We start from the raw sequence: 14,818 nt of genomic DNA, 5'->3' as shown, positions 1-14,818 counted from the left end.
CAACTCACAATAACCATTTCCTAAGAGAGGCGAATTAACATGTTTATTACCCGACTTTGAGTCTTTCATCTCTCTTTTTCTCTCATTTTTTCTCCTTTCCCCCCTCCTCTTCAGGGTTGCTTGAGGTAGGATGCCACACCTGATGTGGGTTTTTAGTGTCTGTCTGCGGTTGGGGGCTAAACGGACCAGGACTGGTGTCAACTGATGTAACAGAGGGAGGGTTTGTGGAAAATTCGCTTCATCGATACCAGTATCACTACAGTGTGGTGCATCAAGTCATGATATAAAGCAATAACTGAGTTGTGCACTGCTACTGTACCTACCTAGCTGGTGACGGAAGGATTGTGACAAATAACAAGGTGACTCTGGATGGTGGCCAGTTGCCAGGGGATGAATGGATGAATGGAGAGCTGGCAGGGGGTCTGGCTTTCCACACAAGTTATCGAATACCAAGATTCCACCGCTCGTATTGAGTCCAATGAGGTTACGATGCTGGCCGTCTCAACTCGCAACGGTAGCCCTATTGGTAAGCTTACAATCAACAGTAACCCCACTCCGTCAAGAACCTGGTCATCACCTACATGGTCTAATTTCAAGTTAGGCCCCGTCTCATCTGGGTCTGTTTGTTTATGCTTATTCCGGGTCAGGACTCGACCAATATTGGGCTCCATTGGCAGGCTGTGCTCTGCATCCTAGACCTGCTGACAAGCCAGTGGGAGGAGATAACGCTGTGCTAGCATGCACAGCCATGTCACGCCATGATGCCTGTGTCCAACCAGGGATAATTTGGATTGAACACAACTAACCCAACGGAACTTGTGTTCGACTTATGTCTCCGAAGCCAACAATGGTAGCTGATTGTCGAATTACCTGTGGCTGACCCAGTTCTGTTCCAAGTTTGCGGGGACTAACAGAACGAGCTGAGGACATGGCGACACCGCACTCTAGCATGCGAAGTACTACGTAGTGTCCTAACATGGCAAAGGCTTGATTTTCATTGGAAGCAGTGGATACCCCTAACCCTTACTTATTGACTACGGCTTACTGCCAAATTAACTATCAGCCTTGGCCGTCCCGCCGGAGAGCCGAGTAGGACCACTTAAAGAAGGCTGGCATCGTGGCGCTGCCACTCCCTGCCATGGACAGCCACCGATCAATCCTGTCATTCCTGTTTCAGTAGTCTTATTATAGAAATACAGAGCCTAGGATGGCTGTGTCCGGCATATCGTTATAGCCCAGACGACAGGCCCTGGACGGAGCACTAAGGTGTTCGGATACAAGGGACGAGAATCCCCCAGCCCGAGGGGGCGTTCCTGGATTCCTGCCCGGGTTTCATCTTTCATGTCTTGAACAACACTCCCGTTTACGCGGATCGAATACGATCGAAGCTGGCTTCCTGCCACATCTCGAACTCGTCATGCATTCCCTCGTGCTGCTCGGCCTCTCCCTCGCCGCCTTTATCCCGACTGTGCGATCGGAGAGTTCTTTCTCCCAGCCTCCCGGCCCCGGCCCCGCAGGAAATTACCGCGACAATCCAACTTACGAGGTCGGAGAGAAAATTGACATCCAATGGAGTTCGGACCTCGAAACCATGGACCTTCTCCTGTGGCAGGAGTATCCCGGCGCAGGAGACTCGTCGTCCTTCTTTGATAGACTTCTAGGTAAGGAGCTGATAGAACCGTGGGACTCATTCTCGCGACTGAGCTGACCGGAAACACAGTGGACACAAGATCAACAAGCCTGATATGGACGGTGAGCTTCAATGGCTTCTCGACGGACGTTGCGGACGGCGAAAGCGCCATATTCTACCTGGCCCTGTACGAGGGCGGAACCAATACGATCGATATCACTTGCCACTACTTCAATGTCACCGTACCTACCGCAGAAACGACGACGGCATCGACTGCAACGACTGTATCGACGAACGTGAGCACTGGGAAACCGACCCCAGAATCTGAAACGACAACAACAGAATCATCGACAAAAACCTCAACATCGAACTCAGAATCAACTTCCGATTCAAATTCTGACTCAGGACTGTCAACCGGAGCTGTTGCTGGCATCGCCGTCGGCGCTACCCTGGGCGGAGTTCTGGCGCTTGGTGGTTTGGGATTCCTGATCTGGAAGTACTTCATCCGAAAACGAGATCCCAGTGGTCAATACACACAGGGCCAGCAAGTTCCACCTGAGGACAACAAGCCTGAGTTGGCGGGCGCAGATTGGATCCATCCTCCACAAGGTGAGCCCCGTACACAAGGTCCTGGTGGATTATACGAGGCGCCTTGATGCGTAGCGACATTTTTTGGTAGAGACTGGAGGGGACTGAGTCCAGATGGATACCCTGAGGATATAATCGGCATGGAATACACGCGATTGAAGAGTAGCCGAAGGATGAGACGGGCAAGGCTTTTTGTTCCCTATCGCATTGCGAGCGATGTGATGATTTAAGATTTTCGTAGAATCCTTGAAATATGTTTAGATACCCTTCAAGGCAATACGCTCTGCTAAAGAAGTGATTTTTTATGCGAATGAACTCTCCACCGACGCATTGTGCGCTAACTTGACTTCACAACCTGTGTTTTCGTTTTTTTGTCCTTTCTTCCTTGATTGTTCGGTATACTCGATGCCGGTTTTCGAGCAGCCCAGCTATATCGATGCCGTCTTCATGGAAGATTTTCCCGACAATCCCCCACGAAAGTTTCTCTCATCATCGTAACCGTATGAAGATTGCCCACAGTTCCAACCAAAAAATAACGAAATCTATTGTACGAGTTTCACTTTGATGGTTGTACACCTCATGGGCGAGACTCGACCAGCTCACAACCCACTCTAAAGCTCGTGATATCACCCAGTGGGCGGTCATACGCCCAACGCGCACCCACAAGCACATTCCAAAAAGGGAGCTTCGGCGATAGTCAACGTACACACGCAAGGGGATCAGAAGAGGCAGACTGCCTAACAACACCGATACTAGGTCTCCATCCATACTCCCTGCGTGGTAGAAGTCCACGATAGTGCTGTAAAAGACCGGGCCGTACCATGTCCTGAAAAGCTGACGGATTCCGTTCTCTGTGAATCGATCATCCGGCTGATCCGCCTCGATCTCGTTGTTGTTCCTCTGCACATTCCGCTGACGAGGTCTGGGTGCATCCATGAAACCGAATTTATGGGGAAATTCCTCTATACGAACATAGAACATGAAGTTGTAATACACAATAGGAGGAAGCTTATATATCATGACATAACACATAGTGATGATGCCGAATTCGATCGGGTCGGTGATAAAGAAGGTATAAATCGCGCCGAGACGCTCGAATGCGCTTGTTATAGGATCCATGGCCGCTGTTTCAGCACTTCAGAAGGTGGTGACGTGATGAAGTAGAGTGCATTCGAAGGAAATTGAGTCTGAGGGGGTGAAGATGATGGGTTTTCGCTGTGGCTAGAATAGAATAAAAGGTCTAGGGGATGGGTCATCTTTATATACCTAAGTATCTATTTGATACCATAAAATTAAGTTAAAAAAAATCGGAAAGTGAACCTTGGTGGTGTCTTTTGGTTCCGCTATAAGAACCATGTTCTGAGCACAAAAGGGTGACAATGCCATGGGTTCTACAACCTACCTAATATCTAGCCTCGAATCCTGCAACCTTGATAGAACATCATGAGCCCCAAATGCTCTCTCCCTCGTATTTGGGAGTCTAGGATGCATCCACACCTAAGCTTGAGCTTACTCTCTGGGTTCCGTGGCGACACTGAGCCATTCCTTTGCCCAATAATTTGGATATCCTCACATAACTCCCTACTGGTCTAAGCACAGTGAAACCTGGACGTTCAACAAATTTCTTTTTTCTCTGACCCGAGGCGTTGTCGACATCTTGGCTGGTGCCGTTCCGTTCCAGAGCGAGCGGAGCTCATACTCCTTAGTTAACATTGCCCCAACCACGCTCTTGTTCAACCAACATATATTAAAGAATTGAGGAGGCCAATCATGTTGAGTGTCTCTGCAAGGCAACCTTGGTGGTGAAACGCCAAAGCCACCCATGCATTATTTGAATTTGGTCCCAAAACCTTGTAAAAGCCTTGAAAGTAAAGTTGTGGTACACACGTAGGCATGGAAATTCGTTTGACTGAACACTGACTGTTATTTAGTACTGGAGATGATTGATTCTGGACTAAAGCCTAATGAAGACTAAAAAGATTTAAGGGTACATTAGGTTGGGGTCTAATAAATTCATGCAGCGATTATCCTTCTTAACTCGTAAATGACAAGCCCAATCGCTCTCTACTAATTCCAAAAGCTCTCTTTGGTTTGAACAATCCACTACCGCCGTCCCAAAATCCCATTCCACTGCTGTACATCTTTTTCCATTTATTTAAATACCAGAATGATGATTTGGTGCCATGCAAGAAGAATCAATCGCCGGGCTGCTTGATAGTGACTGCATCTAAGTTGGTAGGTGTGTGCGCAGATCGTCAGGCGACGCTATTTGCCTGTTTCCAGTTGACATTGAGAAAAGCCCCCAAGTAGAAGGGTACAAGGCGGGAAATTTTAGCACTCGTTGAAGTAAAAGGGGATATTTCGCTGAAGCTCGGTTGTTAATGGGAACGCACCGCGGAGTAAAGGGTATCGACACGGTCAAGCGAAGCTGGGATGGAGAGTGCCAGTGTCGACAAGAGCCCAACTGAGCAGAAGGTAGTGCTGATTGACAAGTTCGTATTTTGTTGAATAGGAGTACTGACTGTTGAACAGACAAGGATGCTGACCGGAAGAGGGTACTTATCACTGGTAAGACCGGCATTGTAATAGCTGGGGGCGTGGTAGATAACGAGACGTCAACGAGAGAGGTGGACGGCTTCATGGCGCTGAAATTGGTATCGAAGGAAGTGATGGGATTATGAGAGCCCGGGTTGGAATAACGGCCGCTCGTGAGAACGCCCCGTGGGAAGGGCATATTAAGACTGAACAAGCCAATTTTCGACTGGAACAGGGGGAGGGGTAAAGCCAGCCCTGGTTGCCATGGGGAGCCCTATTCGAGCAGAATAGATATATCAACCAACGAGAACGTTCCATAGAGCTCAAGTGGGTGCCAGCTGTCAATGAGAGGAGCGTGTTGCTGACCGGAGGCCTGATGGTGGGTATGCTGAGGACCTCTGGATAGAGCACAAGGGTGTGCCGACGGTGCAAACTTGATCGAGCCTTTCCACAAAGGCCCGAAAAAAAGAGTAGTTCCAGAAATTGACTAAAATATTCGGGCGTGCGTTGTTGATTCACGACAAGAAGGTGAGCTCATTACTGGGAGTGACAATAGTAGTGAGCTCACTTCCCATAAAACCTCTTGGTAGAACTGGATCGAATACAAGTTTTGAAGGAGAAGAGGCACAGCAGCGTTGAGATCATCCAAAGGAGCATATGGGTGGCTGAGCAGAGAGCCCATATATGAATGGAATATCGACAGCTGGATAGAGCATCTCCGGAGTAGACGGTGATGTTGTCCGCCGAGTAGATGAGGTGTAGACTATTGCGAAGAACGTCCCGTAGAGCGGAAGAGTTACCAAGTTCGAAACGGAAGTTCGTATGGCAGCGCTGAAATCTCCTAGAAATGATAACAATTGTTGATGAGAAAGCAGTATAGCGCTGAGGAGAGTATTGAGGCAAAGATGTGCCGATCGTCACCGAGAACAGCTTATCGACCATAAGGAGGTGCAACCGCCTGAGGAGAAGAGGTGCAGCTGTCGATGTGAACATCCCATAGAGCAGAAGGGGGTGCGGCCGCCGAGAAGAAGAGGTGCATCTGTCGATATGAACGTCTCATAGAAAGGGGTGCTATCTGCTGAGGAGAAGAGGTGCCACTGTCGATGTGAACGCCCTATAGAGCAGAAGGGGGTGCGACTGCTTGAGAGGAAGATGTATCGGTCGCCGATATGGAACATCCCATAGAGCAGAAGAGGGTGCAATGTGCGTCGGCTGTCGATATGAACTCCCATAGAGCAGAAGGGGGTGCCACTGCCGGAGTGGAGAAAAATGGCATCTTGAGAAAGTCTTGACACAGGCGACCGTCTGATGAATGTGAGCTGGAACACAAACTTGCAAGAGTGGCTGAGAGGAGTACTGACTAGTGAGGTACTGGGGGAAGTGACGTGAGGCTATGGAAGTGCCGAAGGAATTCGACTAAGAGCCGTGATGAGCCGTGATAGTCGCGAAGGAGAGGGAGTCAAGCCGAGTCGTACACGAGTCGATTCCAAAGATGCAAGTCCCTCGCCGAGAAACAAGAGACCAACTAGAGTAGAAGGGGGTGCTCTCGCTGGATGTAGTACTTGCAACCTCTGCCCTTGTGGACATGGCGGTCAAACTTACCGTAACGACACACCCAGCAAGAGACGAGATACCTTTTATGCGCCACACCGCCGCCTTGCCGTCTCCTGCTCTGTCCACGAGACTACCCCCTACGAGTGGAAGAACATTATGACCTTACTCGACATTCAGGAGAATGATTGAAGCTTTCCTCCTCGGTAGAGATGCCCGACTGTACTAATAAACCGACGCTGAACTCGACGTCCGGCTTTACCATCTTGTCATTAAGTCTGACATTCACAATCTAGGCAAGATATTCAAGTCGTCCCTGGTCTTCACGGCAGTGACCGTAATTACATTTTCCTTGTTGCGCCAAGAAGGCTGTTCGGCTAAATGGTCTGGATCAATGGGTAACGGAAACGATTCTTTCTTCAGGATACGAAGACGCTGCACTGACGTCGGTATTCCTCTGCAGTTCGCTTGACAGTTGTAGATACGACTCAGAAAAACAAACAACGAGACGGGAAATACTTGTGTCAAACCGTATTCACTGGGAGGGTCGGGGTCATATGTGGTGAGGAGGTGGGACATAATCAATTCAGATCCTATGACTATGTAGATAATTGTCTCCCTTCCTTCTTTTTTAATTTTATTTTCCCATGTTTTTTTCCTTTTTAATTGTTTTTCTCAGCTGGTAAATGATGTCGTAAAGTCCTCCTCCTCCTTTGTTTAACGCAATCGCATTTTACGGCATATTGCCAACTAAACAGAGCGTCTTGTGCTTAGAATAGCTTGTGCTCCAGAGTCATATCAGACTCGGGCTGCAGACCAACACAGGCGCGGAAGATGTTGGTCAGAGCGGCACGTTGCTTGGCGAGAGCGTTAACGACAGGAGTGCCGGGAGGGGTCAAGGGAGCCTTGAGCATGTAGCTCAGGACACTCAGGACACTGTGGAAGTTCTTGTACTCGGTGGTGGCAGCACCATCGGTAGAAGCGGACTTCCACTGGATACGAGACATCATCTCGGCGATGACAACCAGATCAATGATCAAAGGCGAGGCCAGGAGAGAGTCCTCGCAGATGTTGAACATGCTGGTGGCTGGTTAGCTAAGAATTCTGCGCAGAATAATCAGATCAACTTACGAGATGGTCTGGTGGCCACCGAGGAAAATCTCGGCGTAGTACTCATCGAGAGCACGCTTGTTGTCAGCGACAGAAGGCATGTACTTGATGACGACGCAGTGATCAGGGTGCTCGCCCTTCTTGTAGAGGACGTGGTTGGCCTCGACCATGTCGTCAACGACGTTAGACTTGGAGATCTCCTTGGAGCGGAACTGCTTCTGGGAGCTCAGGTTCTTGCCGTCGTTGTTGCCAAGATGGTTGTAGCTGGCAATGGAAGTCAACTTGATACCGGCGTTGATGAGGAAGTCAACGAGAGCAGACTTCATCTTGGTCTGGCCGGACTTGAAGTCGTCACCGCCGATGAAGGCGTTGTGGCGCTCGGCCAGCTCAATGGCACCAGGAACAAAGGTGTTCTGGGGAGAGCCGTTGATGAAGGGGGTCTTCTCGAGGATACAGGCGACGGCGAAGACGGTAGAGGGAGCTACCTCCTCGTGGCCCTGCTCAATGGACTTGAGAAGGTTGTCGGCGGTGTCGTTGACGCCCTCAATCAGGTCGGCGTATCGCTCAGTGTTGGCAGTCCACATGACGATGATCTTGTCGAGGTTGTTCTTGGCCTTGAAGTCGCGGATGTCCTGGCGAAGCTTCTCAACGTGAGCCATCGAGGCCTTGGAGCCCTCGAGGACGTTGTCGGCGCGATCCTCCTGGTTGGCAGCAATGAAGTCGGGGTAGTAGACCGAGGGCAGGGGAACCATCTCGGCCATCTCCTTCTTGACCTGGGCCTTGAGAGCCGGCTCGAGGACCTGAGCGCGGTCCATGGCCTGGGACAGGTTCATCTTGCTAATGTCCCAGCCGCCAATGACGAGGTCATTGGGGTGGACCATGGGCAAGATGTTGTGGAAGGGGATGTTGACCTCCCGGTTAGTCTTGGCATCAGTACCGAGCTTGAGGGTCGAGCCCATAACAACGGAGCCGTAGTAGTTGGCCTCCTGGGGACCTTCCTTTGTCTCCCAGGCGAGCTGACGGCGGTTGGCGAGAATACCGGCGGTGACAGTGGTACCGTTGTTACCACCCCAGCCGACCAACATCATACCGACCTTGGGGACCTTGCGGTCGACCTTGAAGTCGTAGAGGGTCTCCTGGGGAGTAGCAACATACTTACCATCGGAAGTAGTCTCAACCTTGGTGGTGCGGTAGGTGTACTTGGATTGGATTTCCGCATCGGTGTAGGTGACGTTGGGGGAGTTGACGGTGAAAAGGTCCTGGGGAGCCGAGGAGCCTTGGCCGTTGGTGTAAGCCGCCCCGTTCGAGGAGCCCAAGCCGACTTCCGCGTGAGGAGCCATTTTGACGATTATGGCTTTTCGTGGGAAGTTGGTGGAGTGCAGTATGGGTTCAGAGCAATTGAGATCTTTACTGTTCAAAGATCGAGTCCGCTATACCTCCAGAGGGAGAGCAGCGGGCTCCTGCGAACGGGTGGTGGATCCTGAGAGGAGGTTAGCATTGCGTGTTGCGGTGGTTTGGTGGTCTCTGGGCGTCCAGCAGCCAGAGCATCGGGGAGAGGGCACATACGAGTTGAGGAGATTGGAAAACGTCTTGACGACTGGAGTGATCGAGATCAAGCCTCGATCTTTGTGATAAGGTGACTTTGGCGGGGTGGTTGTTGTTTGGCGGGGTAGCCGAGCAGAACTCAGTAGCTGGTGGACTACAAGAGACTGATGAAAGGGTTGAGGGTGAAGCTGGAAGCTGAAGGTTGGAATGATTTGGATTTTCTGTGGTTGAGAGCGAAAAGTCAGAAACGGAAAAAGCGACGGAGACGAAGGGGTTCAAATATGGTGCAAAAGGCGAACACGAGTTGGCTGCCACGTCGAGCGTGGGCGGTGAAGACGCGGCACTAGTGGGGTCGCGATAATCTAGCGGTCGTGGGCACAGAAGAGTTAGGCCTGTTGAGGCGCTGATGCACGCTGGAGACTGCAACTTGTGGGCCGTCCCACAGCCACGACCCAGCACCGGAGCGCTGTGGGCTGATTCGGATGCTGCGGAGGGGGCGGGGGAGGGGGGGCTACAGATCCGTTTTCGGGTGTTTTTTACAGTGGACGACGATGAGAGGAATTGAGAGTGATTTTGCTGGTGGTTTGGCCCGTGGTTGGAGGCCGTATCGAAGACAGACGCTCGCTTTCATCCGGCTTTCTCAACTAACTTCTCAACTCGAACAGAGCATGTGCTTCGGGCACTCACGGGATGACGCCAGCCCAGTCAGCGGCTTATCTGTCCGCTTCGGTCTGCGTCTGCCTGTCTGGTGCGTGCCTGGCTGCTCTCGGCTCTCGGTATCAATGGATCATCGGGCTCCATCCAGTAGTTGTGCGTGTGTTGCCGAACCCGTGGCCTGAGCCCCCTATGCCCCTGGCATCATTCCAGAGCAGCATCCCGCGAGTCTCTCCCTCGCTAGCTCGTGCCATTGGGCGGCGAAGATGCGATTTGGCCTTAATCTATGTGCCACCAATAAAGTCGTGCAGGAGGCTTCCTCACTACCAAGGCGCCAAGTCTGTGATTGGCGCTGTCCCTGGGACTTCGGCAGAGTGCGGGACCCGGGAGGACCCAAGACCACTGAGACCTGGAGGGGTAACATGTCTTGTGCGTCCCTCGTCCCGGTGTCTCTCCTGAGCGTGCGCACTTGGTTCCGCGTATGTAGAGAGCTGTCCTGCATAGGATGCAGAGTACGTAATGTATACAGTTGCGCCCAATCTCGGCGCGAGCCTACACGGTAACCCGAGATCGATGCGTAGTCTTACCTTGTTGAGAGCACGCCGAATCCGAATCCTTCCCCTCCGGCCTTCCGTGCTCCGGCCCTCCGTACTCGTTCTGCGGCCATACGTTAGACAGCACTGATAGGGTTAACACGGGACTCTGCTCTGCTAAGAATGCGTGAATATGCACGCTTTGATGCTCATGCTCATCTTTTTGTTGGCTGCGTCCTGCATCCTGCATATCTGTAGTGCTTGGAATCCTGGTCTTCCTTGGCTGGGTTCTCGGCCATGATTGCAGCGACGATACGCAGGCACAGAGACGGTGTAGTTGGTGGAACACGGTGAGCGCTCACACATGGCGCAGTAGCAGTGCAGTGCAACTGCAGTTGTTATCTAATCAGGTCACGACATATTGCCAACCTCGAAACAATTGGATGCAGCTTCGTTGCCTGGTCCGATCAGGTCCGTCGCTTGAGGATGCAGAGGAGGTGTGCTGGCCTGCCGCATCCTTCGGCGATCTCAACTCTGCGAGCGCTAGCACGGAATTACCTCAACGGCTCCAGCGGCTGTTATGACATTTTGCCATTTGTCGAGCCAAGCAGCAACTCCAGCCAATTCGACAAGGATTCCCGTTGGTGCCCTTGATCATGCCTCAGGTCGCACCGTCGCTCTCTTCTTGCAGATCCAGCCTCTCCGCCTTTTCAATGGGACTCTGCTCACCATGCCCGCCCCGAGGACTCCACCGCTGCCGACACCGGTCGGCAAATCGGCCATTGCCTCCGGCTCACCGTCCACCAACATCGGAGCAAATGGCCCATGCATGAGCCTGACGGACAGGCGGAGGTGACGTGGAGGCCGCCCGCGGGTTGGGGATACGCGTGTTCATCGGGAAACTTCCTCTGACTGTTCACTGTTTCCTATCTAAACTACAACATCAAACAGATGCAGAAACGTTCCCCCCTGCCCGGAGCTTGTCACCCGAAACAGAGTTGTCGATCAAGGACCCTATCGTGACCATCTCTCAAACATCGAGGGGCTGATAACTTGAGATCATGTTTCATTGGTCTTCATCCGCCTTGCGTCGGTAGTTGAACTCGGGCGGGCGTCCTCTTATCGTCACGACACTATCTCCCAAACGAGGCGCTGGACTTTGGCCATAAGCAACTCCTGGTCTAGAAGTCAAATCGAACACTCTCACTATTACTAGCCACCTCCAACTATCGTTTCCATGCGGCCCGCAACGCTGACTGTAAGCTGCAATTATCTCCGTGCACTTGAGACTGAGCAGGTGTCAGATAGCCGATTGGCGATCACGCCCACAATACCGGCCAAGTGAAACCACAGACATCGGGTGTCCTCCCCCTGGATGAATGCGATTTGGGCTAGGGTCCGAATGACGTGCGCCATCTTCATGGCGTCTTGGTGTTGGGGCGCGCTGAGCATCGAGACACCGCTAGTACTCCACGCTAAATTCACCTTCATCAAATGATTTCCCCGCCGCGGCACTGGCGTCTCGGATGATCAATTCCTTGAAGATAAGACTCAGATGTCGGAATTCGAAGCGAGCGTTGGGGTTGGAGAACCCCGGGAATTAAGAACAATGCTATTATTTCCCCTTGTGCGTGCTTCAGTGTTTCTCACGGCCCTTTTCGCGTACCCCCTAGCTATATTTGCCCTTATTGCTGCCAACCGTAGAAAGAAGATTTTGGTACTGTGTACAGGCTGACCAGCGCGTGATTTGTTCCCCAGAGAACCGGAGAGGGCTTCATCCGGGAAGCTTCGATGTCTCCTAGCTTCTTGGTCGAGCGCACGCCGTTGTTCAGCCTCAGGAAACCACAGCTCCTAGTGGAAGCTTGCAACCTTCCATTCCTAACCGCAGTTGAATTAACTCGGATGGGCATGAATCGTGTAACTGAGGGAAAGGGGAGCTTTTGAAATTGGAGATGGTCGTGTAGTACACGTGAAGAGTCCCGTCTCCTCCGCGTGGCGTTCCTTAGTCACAGGTTATCGATTTAGAAGCGGTCAGATGAGTCGCGTTTTTGAATTGCCCATCTCCATTTAGTCTCCATTTACGCGCGGAGGTTTAATGGAATCCCAGAACAGCGCTCCCGTTGGTACCTGGGACAGTGGAGTCCCATGGCCGAGGTGGCTCCTCAGACAAGATGCAGCCCTCAAGTGCCGACCTATTGGTCGGCAGCCGTGGAGTCGAGCTTTCAGATCGCTGGACGGATGGTTTCGATATCTGCTACATCTTGGCCGTCACGAAACGCCGCACGATGGTTGGGTAGTACGGGAAATCAACCTGCCGGTACTCAAATCTAACGTTCCATCACACGCATTGTTGTAGCATCACGAGCGACTAGGCTCTCACTGCTGGGTGGGAGAGATGAAGATCAGCCACACTCGTCCAGGGCAGCCACTGAAAAGGGCAGTTGGACAAGTTGAAGGTGGAAGGGTCGCTGGGCCAGCAGTAGAGCCCCAATTAAGCAATCACCTTTATCCTTCCGCCGCCTGCACCCACCAATCAACACGGCCACCCGCGCCGCTATCGAGAGATTGGAAACTTCCCCTCAGCCCTGTTCAACCAGCGAGGCTTGTCCGAATTTGGGAGTCCGTTATGGAACCCACAAGGAAGCCCACAGATGGCGGGCAGGCAAAAATGGCGTCCGACATCGTGTTGGCCAGGCCAGCTTGGCTTTGGTTTAGACTCGCCCTTTTCCCTGACCAATCCGGGCGGACGAGGACCACCGTCCGTATTAGTGATTTGCCATTAATTGGTGCCGCAATCCAACCCTGAGCGTTGACAGGTTGTTCCCCACGGCCTTCGGACCACACCATGAGGGCAATAAGGGACGTTTGATGAGACAGCTCCCTTTTCGGCCGGGTGACCTCCCAGCGCGGTTTAGCGGACCACAGGGGCCGCTGGGGAGCGTTGCTTGCGCTAGGGTCCTAGGCCACTTGCACAGAGCTCCTGCAAGGTACGAGACTCCGTGCACGAGGCCGTGAGAACGTTGCGATCCGACTCTGAGCGGCTGTTGGACAGTGCTCTGGGGCGTCGTATGACTGAAGCGGTCCTAGCCGGAGGAAGCCTCAGTCGTGAACTCTGCGGCGCTGTCACTGGCTCTGGTCACGATGCCGCTTTGATGAACTAGAGATGATGGCAATGACGTCCCGACCACTGGTAGCACTTGATGGAGGCGTAGGGCGGTCAAGTGTGTGTGGAGAGTGTGGCTCTCTCTGATCGGGTCGGCCGATGGCTCCTTGGACTGTTGATGCGGTTGTTGTGCAGTCGAGGTGGCATCCATCCCATCCGTCCAAACCCAAGGTGGTGACCGATCACTGGGGTCTTGGACGGAGGAGCCCGTACTCCGTACTCCGTCCTCCATGGCTGGTAAACTCTCGCTTGGATGCAACAATGCATCCCAGTTGCATTTGCAGGCTCCATCTGCAAGCTCCGTTTACAGGGCCATTCGGGGCACCAGGGCAGGCAGGGTATTCGTCCGAGGATAGGAGGCATGAAATCCTGAGCAAGCGAGGCCAACCGAAGCCGAGAACAGGAGCCAACGATGGCTTCCTTGTGCTCCGAATGGATGGACGCAATGGGGTTCGTACTGTTAATAAGTTGCCAAGTGAGATGAAATGAGGGGCTACTTGTCGTTGTGGGGGGGAAGGTGAAGATGTGGTTCTGGTTCCCCAGTGTAAGTTAAGCCGTGTCTCAGTGCTCGCTGTCTAGCACGGTATTAATGGATTTTGCCATTGGAAGCGGCTAAGAATAGTTTTTACACACGCAACGGTGCAAAGAGCTGCACGTCGTTTGCCTATGCGGTCGTATACCCGTTCCAAGATCTTCAACCCACAACCACGGCAAACCTGAAGCAAAGCGGACTAAGAGCCCACGATGGGCTCTTCCACACCGCGCCCACCGCAGACCCGTCTGCTCGCCCGCCGTCTCGTTGCAGTCGCCGGCCAGGGGTACAGGGGTGTGCAGCTTCGCGCAGAGACCAACCCAACTTAACAAGAGCGCCAGCGCGCCAGGATACGGCCAGGATGAGGTCCAGGATGGGCCTAGGGTCCCCCTTAGCAACAAGCCCACAGTCTCCAGGGCCCCGTCCTCCACACTTCCACACTTCGAGACACCACGCCCGGCGCTTCCTCTGACCGCGAGCCGTCTCTCGGAACTTCCCTCTGTCCTTTCGTGTCTGGGACGTGTTTGCGCTGAGTCGTTCTGTTGCAGACGTCGTCTCGTCTGGTGTGGCCTGCCCGTTTCCTCGCCTTGATTCAATCCCGGCCTCGGATCACGACGTGCGTGCAGCCGAACAAACTCGCCCCAAACTCTCGCGATATCCCCCATATTCGAGCGACCCTGCAGCCTGGCTGAGGTGATCGCCGTTCCAAACATCTCCTCCGCCGTTTGCTTTCTTTGCCCAACCGCAAGCTTTGCTTTTCTGGCATCACCACTGCCGGTTTTCGCCAGCGACCCCAGGGATACCGGTAACAGGACACTGGCTGGCCTGGGGGGACGAAACACATCCGTCGTCACCGCCCTGGCCGCTGATACGACTTCACCGCGAAAACCTGCGCCCATTTTCCACCACTTTTTTGCGCACACATCGACCCATATTGGGCTTCCGACCAGCGAACTTCAACGTCGCTGTCCCAGTCG

At 52.8% G+C, this 14,818-nt stretch overlaps 5 protein-coding genes across 5 annotated transcripts; 2 read left to right on the top strand and 3 right to left on the bottom strand.

Annotated features, from left to right (window-relative positions):
* Positions 1–1,417: 1,417 nt before the first annotated feature.
* On the top strand, positions 1,418–2,286 carry BGZ61DRAFT_477756 (uncharacterized protein; the record flags this gene model as incomplete). The annotated part of the gene is made up of 2 exons (XM_046248940.1): positions 1,418–1,661; positions 1,721–2,286. 2 exons carry the CDS (start codon positions 1,418–1,420, stop codon positions 2,284–2,286), a joined length of 810 nt encoding a protein of 269 aa, XP_046104814.1.
* A 360-nt stretch (positions 2,287–2,646) lies between these two features.
* Positions 2,647–3,337, bottom strand: BGZ61DRAFT_477755 (uncharacterized protein; the record flags this gene model as incomplete). Its single annotated transcript, XM_046248939.1, has 2 exons — positions 2,647–2,760; positions 2,879–3,337. The coding sequence occupies 2 exons, from the start codon at positions 3,335–3,337 to the stop codon at positions 2,647–2,649; spliced, it is 573 nt and encodes a 190-aa protein (XP_046104813.1).
* Positions 3,338–6,978: 3,641 nt separating this feature from the next.
* On the bottom strand, positions 6,979–8,983 carry BGZ61DRAFT_237198 (uncharacterized protein). Its single transcript, XM_046238296.1, has 3 exons — positions 8,981–8,983; positions 7,436–8,894; positions 6,979–7,384 (listed from the first exon to the last, which is right to left on the bottom strand). The coding sequence occupies exons 2-3, from the start codon at positions 8,752–8,754 to the stop codon at positions 7,075–7,077; spliced, it is 1,629 nt and encodes a 542-aa protein (XP_046104812.1). The 5' UTR covers positions 8,755–8,894; positions 8,981–8,983; the 3' UTR covers positions 6,979–7,074.
* Positions 8,984–12,299: 3,316 nt separating this feature from the next.
* On the top strand, positions 12,300–13,014 carry BGZ61DRAFT_237188 (uncharacterized protein). Its single transcript, XM_046238295.1, has one exon. The coding sequence runs from the start codon at positions 12,542–12,544 to the stop codon at positions 12,950–12,952; it is 411 nt and encodes a 136-aa protein (XP_046104811.1). The 5' UTR covers positions 12,300–12,541; the 3' UTR covers positions 12,953–13,014.
* A 175-nt stretch (positions 13,015–13,189) lies between these two features.
* BGZ61DRAFT_577236 (uncharacterized protein) lies at positions 13,190–14,800 on the bottom strand. The gene is made up of 2 exons (XM_046256240.1): positions 14,026–14,800; positions 13,190–13,600 (listed from the first exon to the last, which is right to left on the bottom strand). Exons 1-2 carry the CDS (start codon positions 14,738–14,740, stop codon positions 13,230–13,232), a joined length of 1,086 nt encoding a protein of 361 aa, XP_046104810.1. The 5' UTR covers positions 14,741–14,800; the 3' UTR covers positions 13,190–13,229.
* Positions 14,801–14,818: the final 18 nt, after the last annotated feature.

This window comes from Ilyonectria robusta (assembly GCF_021365365.1).
Source record: "Ilyonectria robusta strain PMI_751 chromosome Unknown BGZ61scaffold_9, whole genome shotgun sequence".
Classification (NCBI taxonomy): Eukaryota; Fungi; Ascomycota; class Sordariomycetes; order Hypocreales; family Nectriaceae; genus Ilyonectria; species Ilyonectria robusta.
This window is presented reverse-complemented; position numbering and strand designations above follow the sequence as displayed.